Here is a 14,726-nt window from a genome sequence, read left to right on the forward strand (position 1 = left end):
GCCTGGCCAGAGATCTGCAGGAAGACACAGAATCTCACTTTGATACCTGCCCCACTTTATTCCAACTGGGAAGATGGTAAGAGTCAGCCTACCTGCAACTGCAGCCATGGAACCAGTCTCGGGTGTTACTTCACTGTGGTGCCCCTTCCCCAAAGAAACAGAAGAGTGACAAGAAGAAAAGGTACTCTGCCTGAATCAGGGGAAGAAAACCCTGCTTCTGCTGTGAAAGGACTCTTACTGGGCAGGGACTGAACTGCTCAGTTCAAGCTGAGGGGTTTTGTGCTGCTCCTGCATCCCTCACATGACGCTGATGTAGTCAGCAAAGGCCTGTGAGGAGTCCCACGAGTCGTTGACCACACTGCACACAGCTTTGAGGCGCCGGAGTGCTTCTTGAGCCGTTTCAGCATCCTGGTCCAGCCAATTCTGGAAGAGGCGGAGGTGTGTGAACTGAATCTGTCCCCCTCGCTGCTGGATGTGGCCCTCCAGCTTCTTTGTGAACTCCAGGAGCCCATCAGGCTTGATGCAATTTGAGCTTTCCAGGGAAAGGAGGACACCAAACATAAAAGGGGATAAGAAGGGGTGGGGGAGGTGCACATTATGAATTGCTGGAAACTTTGTAATGCTAAGATGGTAACCACTGACAAGTTAAACTTGTTATCCTGGCCTCTTTGCTACTGACTTAAGTAGCCCTATCTGTGGCCTTAAAATGTTGCTGGACCCAGGTGGCTGACAAAGTGCCAGGAGCACTTCTGTCTCACAGCAGCTGTCAACTGTCTGGCCCAACCCACAGGTCCCAGTGCAAGCCTCAGCAGTGAGTGATCATTTATCTCTTCCTTCTGGGAAAATCTGGACAGCATGTGTCAAGTCCTGGTATCTTACATGAAAAGGTCATTTCCCCTGTAGAGATGTGTAAATAAATATGAAGTTGCATACTGGACTTCATCCTGTGAGAGGTACCACAGCAATCAGGATTGAAGGCTGCTGAAGCAGTGGCTATGGTTAAATAAATTGGCAAGCCTGCATACTCTCAGCAACCTGAGCCATTCAGATGTAAAGAAGGGGGAACAAATCAAACAAAACTATCATTAGTGTTGCAGAAATGTCACCTTCCATGTGCTTCATGAAGGTTACTGCCTATCAGGCTCAAGAAGAGAGCAGCAGTTCAGGTTGAAGTCCAAAGAGGAGGAATGGAATGCAGAGGCATTCACAGGATCTGATGGGGCAGTGGCAACAGTGCTGGTCACACTGAAGCCTAAGATTAAATGTATGTAGGGGTGTCCTAACTTGCTGGAAGTCTCTGGGGTTGTATGTTCCCACTGCAGTGTTTCTCTAAGCTTTTCTTGGGTACACATTCCTTTAAGAAACAAAACCATGCTCAGGCTTTTGCTGCCTGAGCCCAGTGCAGACCTGGCCTTTCTGAAACAAGTTCAGTGTTTAGAGCAGCAGAATACCTGACATCCAGCTGGCAAAGAGCAGAGGAGGAATCTTCAGAGAAAATATCTGCAAGGGCAACCAGCCTGTGATTCCCTAAGAGGGGAGAAATGCACCTGTTAGATGCAGGTTGACAACTGTCTTAAACATTTAAATTGCCCCAGGGCTGGCATCATGGTGCAGAAAGGAGGCTGTGAACATACACAATGCAGCACGAAGGGCTCATCTCTGCACCTTCAGTTTGTCACTCTCAGTGGCCTAAAGCAAAGGCACCCTGATGAGCACAGCATTCAAGGCAATGGAAACATGCTGACAGTCCAGTCCTGGGTTTGAAAGTTCAATGGCCAACAGTAAAGGTCTAAACTCAAGCCTCAGAAACCAGGTGTATTTTAGGTAATCCCAAGCTTTCCCATTTAATTAACAGAACAGAAAACTGTCCTGGATTTACCTGAAATGCATCTCTCAGACACTTCTACTTCTGTGATCCAAAAAGCCCCCAGTTTTTGTAAATTCATGTCTTTGACGCAAAACCTTCCTTAACATATCCCTGTCACTCTAGGGACTGCCAGGAGCTTTTGAGGCACAAAATCCCCAAACTCAGGCAACATGAGAGGCACTGCATTTGCTGCTGGATCTTTTCCTTTTAAAGAGGCTGAGGCAGAGCAGTGTTCAGTCAACTCTGGAGTCCTGCTGCTACCTGCTTTTGCTGCAGAGAAAAGCAACCACTGGTGGTGGGCAGCAAGCTCTGCATGGGACAGCAATGTGCCCTGGGGGCCAAGAAAGCCAATGGGATCCTGGGATGCATTGAGAGGAGTGTGTCCAGCAGAGCCAGGGAGGTTTTCCTCTACTCTGCCCTGGTGAGGCCCCACCTGGAATATTGCATCCAGCTCTAAGCTCCCCAGTTCCAGAGGGACAGGGATCTGCTGGAGAGAGTCCAATGGAGAGCTACAAGGATGCTGAAGGGACTGCAGCACTGCCTGGTGAGGAGAGGTTGAGAGCCCTGGGGCTGTTTAGTCTGGAGAGGAGAAGACTGAGAGGGATCTGATCAATGTCTATCAATAGCTGAGGGGTGGGGGTCATGAAGGAAGGGACAGGGACAGGCTCTGCTCACTTGTGCCCTGGGATAGGACAAGGAGCAATGGATGGAAACTCCAGCACATGAGGAGGAACTTCTTGACTGTGATGGTTCCAGAGCAGTGGAGCAGGCTGCCCAGAGAGGTTGTGGAGTCTCTTCCTCTGGAGCCTTTCCATCCCTGTCTGGATGTGTTCCTGTATGACCTGTGCTGGATTCTATGGTCCTGCTCTGGCAGGGGGGTTGGACTTGACCTTCAGAGGTCCCTTCCAACCCCTAACATCCTCTGATCCTCAGTGCTCATGCAGCACCTGGTCTCTTGGCACACTGGAGAACACAACTGTCATTCTGCCTTTAGAAAATCAACTCTGTTCTGATTGTGTGAGCTAAATCCACTCTGCTCATCCATGTGTTCGGCTCACCTGCCAGCCACGAGCCTAACTGCAACCCTCAAAGTTAGCTCCAAGGGAGCTGGGCTGGGGCCAAGGTCTCATAGCAACATTCAGTGTACCCACCAAGGCGATTCCCAGGCAGTTTGAGGCTCTTCAAAGATGAATTTCTTTTCACTGCATTGATTATTTCTGACAAAAACTCATTAGTGGAGCTTTCAAACAGCCGGCAGAAGGAGAATGTGATTTCTGCAGAAGAAACGGATTGAGAGTACAACATTAGTACTCTCTGCACACTTCATTATTCCATAATTACATCCTACAGACGGCTCCAGACCTTAATCTGTGCACAAGAACAAAGCCTCCCCAGCAGTGGATTGCATACAACAGCTCTGCCACTCTGTCACAAGAAGAAAGCGGAGATCACACCCGGCGAAGTGGCTCTGCCAGCTGACCCAGTTAAAGATTGATGTGCTCTGCAGGTTAGAAACCTTCTCTTTTTCACAGCCAAGACCAGGGACTCTGCAGCATGCACCAGGTTTGCAGCTGCTCCTCTCTGCCCTGCTGGCACGAAGAACCAGACATGTTCCCGCTCTGCCAACAGCTACAGATCAGCTCCAGTGACATTTGGCTGAATTTTACACATCTGAAGTTCACCTCTTAACTGTCAGCCAGCCAAAAGCAAACACCTGTGGCACCTTTTTGAGGCATCAGCACCCAGGAGTTTGCTGTACCTTGCAGGACAGGATCCTGAAGCAAAAGCAGAACTTCTTTCTGGTGCTCAGCCAGGTTCACATCATGAAAGCTCAGTTTCTTCAGACTTGGATTACACTCTAAAAGCAAAACAAGCTGTCAGGTAAAGTGCTGTACATCCCTGGGATAAAAAGACCTTTACCCACCTACCAGCTAATGCCCAGAAACTGAGTTGGACTGGATTTTAGGTAATTAAAAGGAACCATCCTGCTGTGCAGGATCACTCACATGCTCAGCACAGAAAGTGGGGTAGCTGACACCCAGTTCCTTTTCCTGGACGACTTCAAGGATGTCCATATTGAAGAAATGGACCCACCTAAGCTGGCTTCATGCTAAAGGATGGAAGATCACAGCAAGGAAGCTACTCTGTGTGTCCTAGTGATGCTATCTATCTACAGGCTAGCAGAGTACCTTTGAGTGCCTCCAGAAGGAGCCCAAGCTCCTGAGAACAGGGCAGCGTGGCACTGTCAAGGGACAGCTGCTGGAGGGACTTTGATGCCTTGAGCACTGGCAGCAGGAACTCGGTGTGCAGTGGTTCCCTGGGAAATCTTATCTCCAGCTGCTCCAAGCAGCTCTCTAAGAGAATAAAAACAAAGAACAATGAAAGAGCTCAGTCTGACATGCCCATCTTCAACATAGCTAGGTCCCAGAGCAAGCAAGAAGTCTCTATGCCTGATGTGACCGTTTAGGTTGGTAGAAAGTGTCTGTGTGATGCACCCTGCCCCATAGAGCTCAGGCAATTTGGACCTAGGGTAATGTAAATCACTTCAGGCTTGTTTCAGGACTCCTGCCACATCACAGCCCCCAACTTCTGCTTTGTTCTGGCAGTAAAACAACACTTGACAAAAGGTCACACTTTATGCACTAACCAGTCTGTTTGCCCACAGCACAGAAACTCTCTGACCCTGCTCCATACTCACTCAGGCTTTGCTTGCTGCTTTTCTGGTCATTCAAGGGTTAGTCAGGGTCATGAGAAACCTGTGAGCTGAGAGCATGCTGCTCTGTCTCCCAGACTGTAAGCCAGAGATTTTGACACTGCTTTGCTATCACCTGTGGTATTGTGATGATCAAGAGATGCCTTTCCTCTGCTTAGGGGTCTAAGGCTTAGAACCTCACAGTCAATAGGCTGGACAAAGCAGAAGCTCTGTCAACTGGTTGGATATGCTTCCAGCAGGCTGAGGACAGTCACTGCTAGCAGGTTGACTGGCACGGTACAGGGCTGATGCTGCAGCAGGCTGGCATACAGCAATAGAATACTTTGTCCAAGATTCAGACTTCACTGAGCATATGAGACTGCAAATGACAAACTTCAACACCATCTAAATCAGAAAGCTGAGGCTGTAATTGCTCAGTTACACCTCACTGTATCAGTCTACAGTTCGAGTGTGCATGCCAGGCTCTTACAGCTCTATCTACCTGCCACATCCTGGTCATCACTTAGAATAATGATTCCTACCTGGGATTTCTGCCTCACTGCAGCTTGGATTCCCCTCTGGCCTGTTTCCCTCCAGCTGGTTTTTGAGGTCGAAGCTGACTGAGAGTGTGTGGAGCTGGGGAAAGGCGCCCAGGATGCAGCGAACAAGCTCCATGCAAGGCATGTGGGAGAAGACGTCGCTGACACGCACCACGCGGAGCCGGCAATCCGTGCGGTGGGAGAGGGCCCGGAGCCCAGAGAGGATGCAGGAGATGTTAGCACCCAGGCCTGGAACAGCATTTGTACAGAAAGGTGTTAGCTGTGCCTGTGCAGACACCGACACGTGCAGCTGCAGCTGTGCCAGTGGCCAAGGACCCCAAGTCAAAGGCTAAACTCACAGCCTGCATTATCCACATGTTAAGCTAGAATCTGTATATGGGAGATGGAGATCTGACTCTTCCCTTTCCCTCTCTGCACAGCATTTAAGCATAAGGTCAGGGGCTGTTCTGAAGCAGAAAGGCCCCATTCTCACCTACACAGAATCATAGAATCAACCAGGCTGGACAAGACCTCAGAGATCATCAAGTCCAACCTATTACCTAATACCTAACACCTCATGACTAACTGAACCATGGCTTCAAGTGCCACATCCAATCCTTTTTTGAACACCTCCAAGGGTGAAGACTCCACCACTTCCCAGGGCAGCCCATTCCAATGGCCAATCACTCTTTCTGTGAAGAACTTTCTCCTCACCTTGAGCCTAAGTCCTCACACTCATTAAACATCTCTGTGGGTGGCATTCTCAAGAATGACACTCTTACATTGCCCATTACAGCAAAAATAAAGTCAAGGTGAACCTGAGTTAGTCTGGAGGGAGGCAAGCTGTTTACACCACTAACCATTGTAAGACAGCACCAAGTTTTCTAAAGACACCCAGGAGCTCAGCAGGTTGCTCAAAGTCCGACATGTCTCCCCAGTCAAAGGAATGGAGAACAATTCCAGCGTGGACACACTTCGGAAGCGGCGAGCAGCTTTCAGGGGAAAGATCCCAGCGGATCCTCCTCTTTTCTTACAGCCAGCATGGCCAGTGCACGGAGACCCCGGCGAGGGGCTGGTCCAGCTGTCAGCATTTTCTCCCTCTGTGGCACTGTTTTTGTCAAGTAATCCCGAATTATCCTCCCTAGCAACAGTAAAAACAAAATCGTAGAGATCTTCTGGGTCAGCGTAGGGTCCCCTGCTTCGCCTGAGGCAGCGACGTTTCTTCCCCACGGCGGACTTCAGCCGCCGGCGTGTCCTTCGAAGGACGGAGCCACACGACAGCTGGCCGGAGATGCAACGAGAGTATCCCCCCCGAATGCCAAGGTGGTCACAGGGCACAGTGCTGCTACCCTCCTCACATGCTTGTTTTTGCAGGGGAGGACTTCTTGGTCTGGAGTGGACAGAGTTTAGGCAAGTGTCAGCCCTGGATCTATTCACCTCCGCACTGGCCTCCTCTGGGGCCCTAGGGGATCCTGCCTGGTTCTCGCCATCACTCTGCTCCCTCTCATCATAACAGCCCCTCTCGGCTCGCTCTTGCGCTAACTCCTGGCTTTGGGCTTTGTCCTCCTCTCTGCAAAGGCCACACGGGCTGCTGTGATAAGCAAGGGCATTTCCTGAACGCCAAAATCCAGCACTCATGCTCAAAATGAGAACAAGAAGAACTGTGTCAGGAACAGGCCAGGAATACATGGACACCTGGCTGACAGAGCCGTGGTGAATCAGCCGGTGAAGAAGCAGAACCAGCGTGTGCCTGATGGACTGGTCGGAGGAGAGGAGATGCTGGAACTTCAGGATCTGCAGGGAGCTAGCCAGGTTTTCAAGCACTTTCTGGTTGTGCTCAGCAGTGAGCTCCACTGCACCCTGCAGCATGTTACAGAGGGTAAGCTGGGAAACGTGTGGGGAGCTGTGGAGCAGAGGTGAGAAGTGCTGGTCGTTGAGACGCCAGTCAGAGGAAACGTCCAAGACACCATGAAGAACGTTTGAGAAGAACGTTTCAAGGAACTTCTTCCTCCAACAGGTTACATTCTGCAATTAAGCAACAGGGATGTATTAATAAAAAGCCAGGCAAAAAGCTCAATTATTATTATCTGCTAGCCTGGTAAATGCAGTGTCCTAAAGAAAGTACTGCAAGCGCAACTGAGGCTGCCTTGCCAGTTCTCAGCATCTGTGATGGGTTACACCCATCCTGAAAGCAGTGGGGGGGAGGGCTTGTGAGAGCTTTGCCCTCCCTGGAGGGGGTTTTCCCCCTGGGAAATGGAGTTAGTCTGTTCCACTCCCCCTCCCAGTCCAGCAAGCCTATATAAAAAGGATGACACTGCAGCCATTAGCTCTCTTTTACTTCTGCCTCGTGGGGATGAAAGAGAGTTGCTGCTGGCTTCCTGGTTCCACATGGTTGGGCCTGGTCCTCCTCCTTCCTGCTACATCCACACCTCTTCAAAGGACTCCAAAGGACTAGTTTTGGACATGCATTTTCCCCATCCATCCTTGTTCCTTAGCCTTGTGAACCCTTCCTGTTATTGTTTTATATATATATATATATATGTATAGTTTAAAGAAAATTTTTACCTCTCTACTTCCAAGCTGACTCCAAATTATTTCTCGGTAGATTTGCTCCTTCCCTTTCTTTTTCCTCTCGATCAGGAAAGAGGAGGGGGGAGCTGGGGAGGGATTCTCAGCCTTGCCCCCTATCTGAGCTCTTAAATCCCAGTTAAGGCTCAAACCACCACAGCATCTTTCCTCAGTCTGTGTGTGTTGAAACACTGAGCTGCTCCAATCTCTTGCTTCATCCTGCTTCTGGCCTAATTAAAACACATTCACTCCTTGGAAGTTAAGTCGTGGTTTTGCCTACTAAAAACGACATCCTTGGGAATTTTCTCCCCAAGCATGTACTTACAGGCTGTGATTAAGTTGTCTGTTGACAATTCTTTTGTGCAGCTGCTTCAGGTTTCTTAAAACCACTCTTCCAAAGTCACTGTCTTAAGTACTCTTCTCGCACTTTCTAAGATCCCAGCACATCCTTTTGCCAGCGTAGGTGTAAGCATGACAGAAGATACTGTTTTTATCCTCTCTTCCCCTAAGAATTACATCTCTTAGGAGAGGATTTATTCTTTCAGCAAACTCACTGTTCTGGGGTGGAGAGTGTGGCTGTACATCACTGTTCTTTTCAAGAACCTTCTTTCCCAAAATGATTGTGCTACCAGGGTCTTGCCTCGGTCTGGAGCTCTAGAAGTGCTTGTAAACAAGCACCCAACACACAAAGGTGGCCAGCAGCCCCAGCAGGCTGAGGGAGGAGATGGCAGAAACAGGGTGGCTCCGTCATGCCCCTTCTCCCTCTGGCAGTGTCCCCTCACCTCTGAGTTGGGTGGCCTGGTTTTCATCACATCATCCCACAGCTTGCGCCAGATGGGCTGTGTTGAGAGGCCTGGGGGTAAAAAAATAACCATCTGGGATTATGAATCAACTGGGGGATCCTGTCCTGACTCTCACAGGGGCACTGTGCAGACAAGGGGCAGCACTGGGGAGCACAGACCCAGAACCCTTCAGCAAAAGGCTGGTGCCTTGCAGTGAAGGGAGGATGCCACCTTTCCACAGAACGGCTTAGGTTGGCAGGGACCTTCGAGATCATCTACTCTAGCCTCCTTGTCGTGGGCAGGGATGCCTCAGCTAGATTTGGCTGCTCCTCATCCAACCTGGCCTTAAACACCCCCAGAGAGGCATCCACAACTTCCCTGGGCAGCTTATTCCAGAGTCCCACCACCCTTGTCCTGAAGAACTCCTTCCTAAGTTCCAGTTTAAACCTACTCTGCCTCGGCTTAAAAGCATTCACTATTGCTAGACATGCTCTCCAGCCTTGCTGTAGGATCTGTTCAGATATTGGAAGGCAGCTCTAAGGTCTTCCTGGAGTCTTCCCTAGGCTGATCAACCCCAGCTCCCTCAGCCTATCCTCGTAGCAGAGGTATTCCAACCCTTGGGATTGGTTTTGCTCCAACTGCTCAGAGGCTGGGGCTGAAAATGGGCTAGAAATGGCAGGGTTTATTGGTCCTCAAAAGGAGCAAGATGCATGAATGCATGTCCCCTGGCTATGGGACAGGGCTCAAGGTTTTGAACGCCGGGCAGCGCTCAAGCCTCGGTGGCAGAGACTGTGCTCCGGGGGGTGTCGTCGTCGCGGGGTGTCACGTCCCACCCCCGCACAGAGAAGCTGACCCCGCCAGCCCAGGGCTCCCATTTCCAAGCAGCAGAGGTTCGTCCCTCCAGCGGGGTTCCTCTCTCCAGCTGGGGGGGGGCCTGCTGTGCCGGGCTCCCCTCTCCAGGTCTACGTGTATGCCCGCAGGATGGGTGGAGTTTGTCTACACCATCAGTTGCGGGGGGCTCGTCCCTCCCTCCCTCCCTTCCTCCCGGGGGTCTCCCCGATAGTTTGTCGCCGTCCCCGCCGGTGTCACCTGCTCTCCGCGCGGCGTCCTCGGCGCGCTCGAGGCGGAAGACGGAGAGGAGCGGCAAGAGTCCCCGCAGGAGGTGCCCGGGCAGCGCTGCGGGGAGAGCCAGAGGGAGACAGCGGCAGGGTGCGGGCAGGCCCCGGGCCCCGCGCCCCGCCGCCCCGCGCTGCCCGCTCCTTACCCCAGACGTCCTGCTCCAGGGCCCCCATGCTGCAGCTCACCGCCGCCGCGCTCAGCGCGAACAGGCTGCGTGGACCCTCCGCCGCCATTGCCGCGCTCAGCGCCGCCTCCGTGCCCCCGCCATCTTGGGAAGGGACACCCCCTTAGCTTCCGCGCCCCGCCGCCGCCATCTTGCGAGGAGGATGAAGCGGGCGGCCATCTTGGGGAGGTCGCGTCAAGTGACACCTACTTCCCACGTGGGGCCGGGCAGGCCGACAGCGATAGCCAGTGAGCCGGCATCCAGGCTGAGATCTCTGGGAAGAAGGGCATAAAGAAAGCAGAGAACAGAACGGTAGACATCTTGAGAAGGCCAAGGATCCTTTTTTGGGAGGGACGCTCCCAGTTCCAAATTGGCGGAGGGCGGCCGCAAGGCGCTGCGAGCGCATTTCCGCTTCCGGGGAGAGCAGCGGCGCTTCCGGCGGGTGACCCTGTGGAGTCCTTCTGGGCGGCGGGAGCGGAGCGATGGGGCTGCACGATACCGTCGTTCACGCCGGGGAGCCCGAGGTGAGCGGGGCTGGACTGAGCTGGGGCCGGCCGGCGGGGCCCGCGCCGGGTACCCGAGTGGCGTGGGCAGATCGGTAACTGTGTGTTCTCTCTCTCTTTTTTGTGTCTTTCCCTAGGAGGAGGAAGAAGAGCTGGTGGTAAGTCGAGAGGCCTGGGCTGCCGCTGCTCGGGGGAGCTGGTGGCCTCGGTGGCGGCCGGGACGGCTGCGGTTCCCCGTCAGGGGTAGATGACCCGGTGTCTTGAGACAGTGGCAAGCTCGTATGAAACTGAGCCCCCGTCACTACCCTGTGCTGTCGGTCCAGAGCTTAGTGAGGAGCCAGCTTGAATCCGGGCTTCGGTGTGGATTGTAGAAGCATAGAGAGGTCGGGGTTGGACAGGCCATAAAGGTCATCTGATTCTAGTCCCTTTGCCGTGGGCAGAGACACTGTCTGCTAAGTGCAGGCTGCACAAAGCCCCATCCACCCTGGCCTTGAACACTTAAGAGGATGAGGCATCCATAGATCCCAATGCACTCCATGCCCACAGTAAAGACTCCATTTATTCCTTATATTTAAATCTATTGTCTGTCAGTTTAAAACCATTGCCTCTTGTCTTATTACTGCACTCCCTGATAAAGTGTCTCCTAATCTTACCTGTAGGTCCCCTTTAAGTACTAGAAGGCTGTAAAAAGGTCTTCTCAGAGCCTTCTTCTCTTCTACAGGCTGAACAATCCCAACTTTTTCAGCCTGTCCTCATGGGGAGGATGCTCCAGACTCCTGATCATTTTTGTGGCCCTCCTCAGGACTTGCTTGAGCAGGTCCATGTCTCTCTTACACTGGGGCCTCCTGAGCTGGACATTATTCCAAGTGGGGTCTCATGAGGATGGAACAGAGGGGCAGAATTGCCTCCCTCCACCTTCTGGCCACACTTGTTTTGAGGCAGCCCAGGATACGGCTGTGAGTGTGCATTTTAAGCTCATGTATAGCTTTTCATCCACCAGTGCCCCCAAGTCCTCTGCAGAGCTGCTCTCAATCTTTTCACCCCCCCACCCCCCACCCTGTAATTTGTGCTTGGGATTGCCTCAACCCACGTACAGGACTTTGCACTTGGCCCCGTTGAACTTCACGAGGTTCGTGTGGCCCCGCTTCTCAAGCCTGCCCAGGTCTGCCTGGATGTTCCTCTAGCATGTTATCTGCACAGTATATGACCCACTCTTAAAGCAGTGGGGCTCGGGGTGAAACAGCTTTGGGATCTCCCAGTTTTCACAGCAGCCCTGTTTCTGCAGGATCCTTTAGAGACGATCCGGGAGCACTGCGAGCAGACGGAGAAGTGCGTGAAGGCGCGGGAGCGGCTGGAGCTCTGTGACGCACGGGTGTCCTCCAGGTCCCAGACAGAAGAGCAGTGCACAGAGGAGCTTTTTGACTTCCTGCATGCCAGGGACCACTGTGTAAGTGCAGCACCTGCGAGCCCAGCTGCCTTTCACTGAACTTCTGAGGGTGCAGACAGTTTGAGTGTGAGATTTGGGGCTGTTCGGCCTGGAGAAAAGAAGGCAGCGAGGTGACCTCATTGTGGCCTTCCAGTATCTGAAGGGGGCCTACAGGAAGGCTGGGGAGGGACTTCTCAGGATATCAGGTAGTGATAGGACTAGGGGGAATGGAATGAAGCTGGAGGTGGGGAGATTCAGGCTGGATGTGATGAAGAAGTTCTTCCCCATGAGAGTGGTGAAGCCCTGGAATGGGTTGTCCAGGGAGGTGGTTGGGGCCCCATCCCTGCAGGTCTTTAAGCCCAGGCTGGCTGAGGCTCTGGCCAGCCTGATCTAGTGTGGGGTGTCCCTGCCCATGGCAGGGGGGTTGGAACTAGATGATCCTTGTGGTCCCTTCCAACCCTGAATGATACTGTGATTCTATGGTATGGCAGCTCCTCAGTCACAGTGAGCACTGAAGAGCTGTGATGCTTTTTCTTGCTAAATTTTTGGTTCCTCCTTGTTACAACAGTTCCAGCAGTTGGTAGGTTATTAGACTAAGCCATAAGTCATATTGTTTCTGCTTGCAAATGATTCTTCTGCTATTTCAGTGTTGTGTTTGCCCTTTTAAAGTTAGACTTTCGTAGTCTGAGGTAAAACTCCCTGAGGAAACTCTGCTTGTAGTTGTCTGAAGTGACTTGCTGCCAAGCAGTGAGCAGAGTGGAGGGCTGTGGGGCCAGCAGTGTTAGTATCATAGTATCATTCAGGGTTGGAAGGGACCACAAGGATCATCTAGTTCCACCCCTCCTGCCGTGGGCAAGGACACCCCACACTAGATCAGCCTGGCCAGAGCCTCGTCCAGCCTGGGCTTAAACACCTTCAGGGACGGCGCCCCAACCACCTCCCTGGACAACCCATTCCAGGGTCTCACCACTCTCATGGTGAAGAACCTCCTCCTCGCATCCAGCCTGAATCTCCCCACCTCCAGCTTCATTCCATTCCCCCTAGTCCTATCACTACCTGAGATCCTGAGAAGTCCTTCCCCAGCCTTCCTGTAGGCCCCCTTCAGATACTGGAAGGCCACAATTAGGTCACCTGGGAGCCTTCTCTTCTGCAGACTGAACAGCCCCAACTCCTTCAGTCTGTCCTCATAGGAGAGGTGCTCCAGCCCTCTGATCATCCTTGTGGCCCTTCTCTGGACATGTTCCAGCACCTCCATATCCCTCTTGTAATAGGGGCTCCAGAACTGTAGGCAGTACTCCAGGTGGGGTCTCACCAGGGCTGAGTAGAGGGGGAGAATCACCTCCCTTGACCTGCTGGCCCAGCAGACCACAATGCAGGAGGTAACGCTGCCATTTCCCAGCCCTCAACTCCCCATTACTGAGTGTGTTGTCTCTTCTTTTCAGGTCGCTCACAAACTCTTCAAGAGCCTGAAGTAAAGGCAGGTATGATTGTCCATCTGCTTCCACAGCCAGTGTTGGCAGTTCCTGATCCACAGTGCTGCTTCCTGCCTGTTCATTCTCCATGCCCAGTGTAAACAAAATGGCTTCCTGGCAGCGACCGCGTGTCAGCGTGTCGCTGCCTCTGTACTCCTGGAAGAAGATGTGCAGCTGCACACAAAAAACGTGTTGATGTCCTGTAACTTTCCATAGTAAACATTGAGAATTCTCATGGAACTACCCTCTGTTTATTTCCTTGTCTGTGAGTTTCTGACCTGCGCTGCATGAAGATGAAATTAGTGGGGGTTGGAACCCAGTTTGGTGGACAGACTTTTCCTCCCTTTTGTGGGAATGACCTTTTTTTGTGCAGCCTGGTCCCACAGGGAGGAATTTGTCTCTTGTAGCCACAAGCCCTGGAAGGTCCATATTGTTAAAGCACTAAGCTCTGACTAAATGAAAGGGAATGAGCCTTTTCCAGGAGAGAAATTTCCCCTCCACCTTGCAGGAGGACTGTTGCTTGTGTCGGTAGTGCATAAGACCCTTAATGGGAAGGTTGTGAGTTCAAGCCTGCAGTGGGCAGTAGTGTCCTCCCTACTCTAGTCATGAGGTCTGTGGTGACAGGTTGGACAGTCTCAAGCTGCGCCAGGGGAGGTTTAGACTGGAGGTGAGGAGGAAGATCTTCATCGAGCGAGAGGTGGTTGAATCACCATCCCTGGGGGCGTTCAAGAGGAGATTGGATGTGGCACTTGGTGCCATGGCCTAGTCATGGGGTCTGTGTTGATAGGTTGGACTAGATGATCCTCGAGGTCCTTTCCAACCTAAGTTATACTGTGATACTGTGACTCAATGATCTTTGAGGTCTCTTCCAACCTTAGTGATACTGAATGCTGAATACTGTCCTTTGCTGCCAGCAGCTGGAAGGAACCTTTGTGTTCTTGCCCAGAGTGATGGACCACATGGCTGCAGACTGGCAGGGTGGTGGTTCCACCTGCTCAAACCCCAAGTAGAGTATGGAGGGTCACTTGAGGCAGCTAAAGCCTGTCTGTGTGAGTCAATAGCCCCTTCTGCTGACCTGGGACTGTCCTGGGGCAGGGTCAAGCTCATCCTCTGCCTGTCTTTTCTTGAAGTAGGGTTTTTTTGTGAGTAGGAAACCTGGTGTTTCCCAGAGTGGCAAGCATTAAAAACGAGCGGGGGGGAGGGTGGGTGGGTGTGGGGTGGGGTGGTGGGTGGTGGAGGTAAAGGGAGGAGTCACTTTGTAAATGTGACGGTACTGTATTAATGTAGCAGTCCGTTAAGACTTTCGCTGTTGGATTTGCAGTTTAATCCCTGGTGGGCTGAAAGGGAGCTTTACTGGGGCATGTGGAGCATGTTCATTTCGGAGGTGTTGGTTGGGTTTGGTCTTTGGGTTTTTTTCTCCCCCTTGGGGCACACGGAAGCCGCGCGTGTGTGCCGCCCGCCGCAAGCCTCTCCGGTTTCCAGCCGTAGATGCCCAAAGCCGGCTCTCCAGTCCCCGCACGCTGTTCCGCAAGCCCCGATAACCCCACTCGGGTTTACTCGCCCAGGCGGGGGCGGTGCGGAGCTCCGCGGGGGCT

At 52.4% G+C, this 14,726-nt stretch overlaps 2 protein-coding genes across 2 annotated transcripts; one reads left to right on the top strand and one right to left on the bottom strand.

Annotated features, from left to right (window-relative positions):
- Positions 1-38: 38 nt before the first annotated feature.
- Positions 39-10,098, bottom strand: LRRC41 (leucine rich repeat containing 41). The gene is made up of 10 exons (XM_068141634.1): positions 9,713-10,098; positions 9,538-9,624; positions 8,449-8,519; positions 5,959-7,123; positions 5,102-5,347; positions 4,057-4,221; positions 3,627-3,725; positions 3,019-3,141; positions 1,452-1,527; positions 39-532 (listed from the first exon to the last, which is right to left on the bottom strand). Exons 1-10 carry the CDS (start codon positions 9,798-9,800, stop codon positions 298-300), a joined length of 2,355 nt encoding a protein of 784 aa, XP_067997735.1. The 5' UTR covers positions 9,801-10,098; the 3' UTR covers positions 39-297.
- A 50-nt stretch (positions 10,099-10,148) lies between these two features.
- UQCRH (ubiquinol-cytochrome c reductase hinge protein) lies at positions 10,149-13,371 on the top strand. Its single transcript, XM_068141637.1, has 4 exons — positions 10,149-10,254; positions 10,371-10,391; positions 11,519-11,680; positions 13,102-13,371. The coding sequence occupies exons 1-4, from the start codon at positions 10,213-10,215 to the stop codon at positions 13,132-13,134; spliced, it is 258 nt and encodes an 85-aa protein (XP_067997738.1). The 5' UTR covers positions 10,149-10,212; the 3' UTR covers positions 13,135-13,371.
- Positions 13,372-14,726: the final 1,355 nt, after the last annotated feature.

The sequence above is a fragment of the Melanerpes formicivorus genome, unplaced genomic scaffold, assembly GCF_026170545.1.
Source record: "Melanerpes formicivorus ecotype bairdi unplaced genomic scaffold, bMelFor1.0.p_v2 SCAF_7, whole genome shotgun sequence".
Taxonomy (NCBI): domain Eukaryota; kingdom Metazoa; phylum Chordata; class Aves; order Piciformes; family Picidae; genus Melanerpes; species Melanerpes formicivorus.

Coding starts and splice junctions, on each gene's coding strand:
- LRRC41 (XM_068141634.1), bottom strand. CDS start 9,800: ATGGCGGCGGAGGGTCCACGCAGCCTGTTCGCGCTGAGCGCGGCGGCG. Junction 1,528..3,018: donor ACTGCCTGGGAATCGCCTTG/GTGGGTACACTG, acceptor CTCCCCTCTTAG/GGAATCACAGGCTGGTTGCC. Junction 533..1,451: donor CTTTGCCAGCTGGATGTCAG/GTATTCTGCTGC, acceptor TTCCCTGGAAAG/CTCAAATTGCATCAAGCCTG.
- UQCRH (XM_068141637.1), top strand. CDS start 10,213: ATGGGGCTGCACGATACCGTCGTTCACGCCGGGGAGCCCGAG. Junction 10,255..10,370: donor TTCACGCCGGGGAGCCCGAG/GTGAGCGGGGCT, acceptor GTCTTTCCCTAG/GAGGAGGAAGAAGAGCTGGT. Junction 11,681..13,101: donor TGCATGCCAGGGACCACTGT/GTAAGTGCAGCA, acceptor TCTTCTTTTCAG/GTCGCTCACAAACTCTTCAA.